Source organism: Condylura cristata, unplaced genomic scaffold, assembly GCF_000260355.1.
Source record: "Condylura cristata isolate star-nosed mole 26May11 unplaced genomic scaffold, ConCri1.0 scaffold00006, whole genome shotgun sequence".
Classification (NCBI taxonomy): domain Eukaryota; kingdom Metazoa; phylum Chordata; class Mammalia; order Eulipotyphla; family Talpidae; genus Condylura; species Condylura cristata.
The window spans coordinates 227806-228798 of NW_004567107.1; the positions used below are offsets into that span (position 1 = coordinate 227806).

Genomic DNA, 993 nt, shown 5'->3' on the forward strand with positions numbered 1-993 from the left:
CCCGCCCCCAGCCGCCGCTCAGGCCCCGCCCCCAGCCGCCGCCTAGATCCCGCTGGCCATAGGCGGCTCCTCGCGCTCCGCTGGCCTCCTGCGTCTGCCAGAGCCTGACTGCGCGAGCACCGTCCTGGCGGCTGCACTTTGCTGGACTGTCCACCCTGCGACCAGCATGCCTGCTCTTCCTGCAGTCCCCCTCCTGGCTCTGCACCCCGGAGTTATGGAGGCACAGCTGGGCGGGGTCCCCTTCCTCCTCCCTGGCCTGCCTCCCCAGGTCAGGGCTCCCTCGACTGCGCGGGTCAGTGAGGCCCCTGCAGGCCAGTGTGTTGTCCCACTGCTGTCACTCCGGCCGCACAGGAAGTCACAGCTGCGGCTCCCTGTCCCCAGGGCGGGTACCTGTGGGACTCCTGGCTGCTCCCCCGGAGCCCGCGGGGCCTCTTGGGAGGGGCGTGGCCCTGGCCTGACGCAGGGCTTGAGGGGGCGGGTGGGCACGGAGCAAAGCAGGGCAGCCACGTGGGGGCAGGGCAGGGGGCAGGCTGATAGTGACAAGGGTCGCAGCTGCCACCGGGAGGCCCAAGGTGGACCCGGGCGAGCTCTGGGAGTCGGGCAGCCCAGCCCTGGGTCTTGGGCTGGGCGTGGGGTCCTCTGGGCCCTGGCCAGGCGCTGGGCAGGCTAACCTGACCCCAAGATGGCAGCTCAGGGAGTCTGGCCCCCACCCACCAGCTGCAGGTCCCTCAGCTCAGCCGTCTGACCCGCTGGTGGACTGGCTGCTGGCCTGGCTCTGGCAAGGTGGGGGTGTCCCACGGCCCCCAGGGACTCCGTCATGCTGCCCTGGCCAGGAAGTCCAGCTGCCACTGCCCTGGCACTGAGAGACGGCGGCACCCATGGGGGCTGCCAGGGAGAGCCGCGACACGTGGGCAACGGCCTGGCAGCTCAGGAGCATCGACTGTATTGGCGGTGCTGGCCCCGCGGCGCCGGCCTGCTGGCCCTCGGGCCAGA

The 993-nt window shown here is 71.9% G+C and overlaps 2 protein-coding genes across 2 annotated transcripts in view; one reads left to right on the forward strand and one right to left on the reverse strand.

The window, feature by feature from the left end:
• Positions 1-819, reverse strand: part of LOC101634060 (negative elongation factor B) — an 8156-nt gene extending 7337 nt beyond the window's left edge. Inside the window, exon 1 of the mRNA XM_012721151.1 lies at positions 711-819. Within this exon, the coding sequence (XP_012576605.1) occupies positions 711-819 (109 nt within the window). The remainder of the gene's footprint in view (positions 1-710) is intronic.
• A 59-nt stretch (positions 820-878) lies between these two features.
• The window catches only part of FAM166A (family with sequence similarity 166, member A), a 5748-nt gene continuing 5633 nt past the window's right edge, over positions 879-993 (forward strand). The window contains exon 1 of the mRNA XM_012721152.1: positions 879-951. Coding sequence (XP_012576606.1) covers positions 879-951 — 73 coding nt within the window. The remainder of the gene's footprint in view (positions 952-993) is intronic.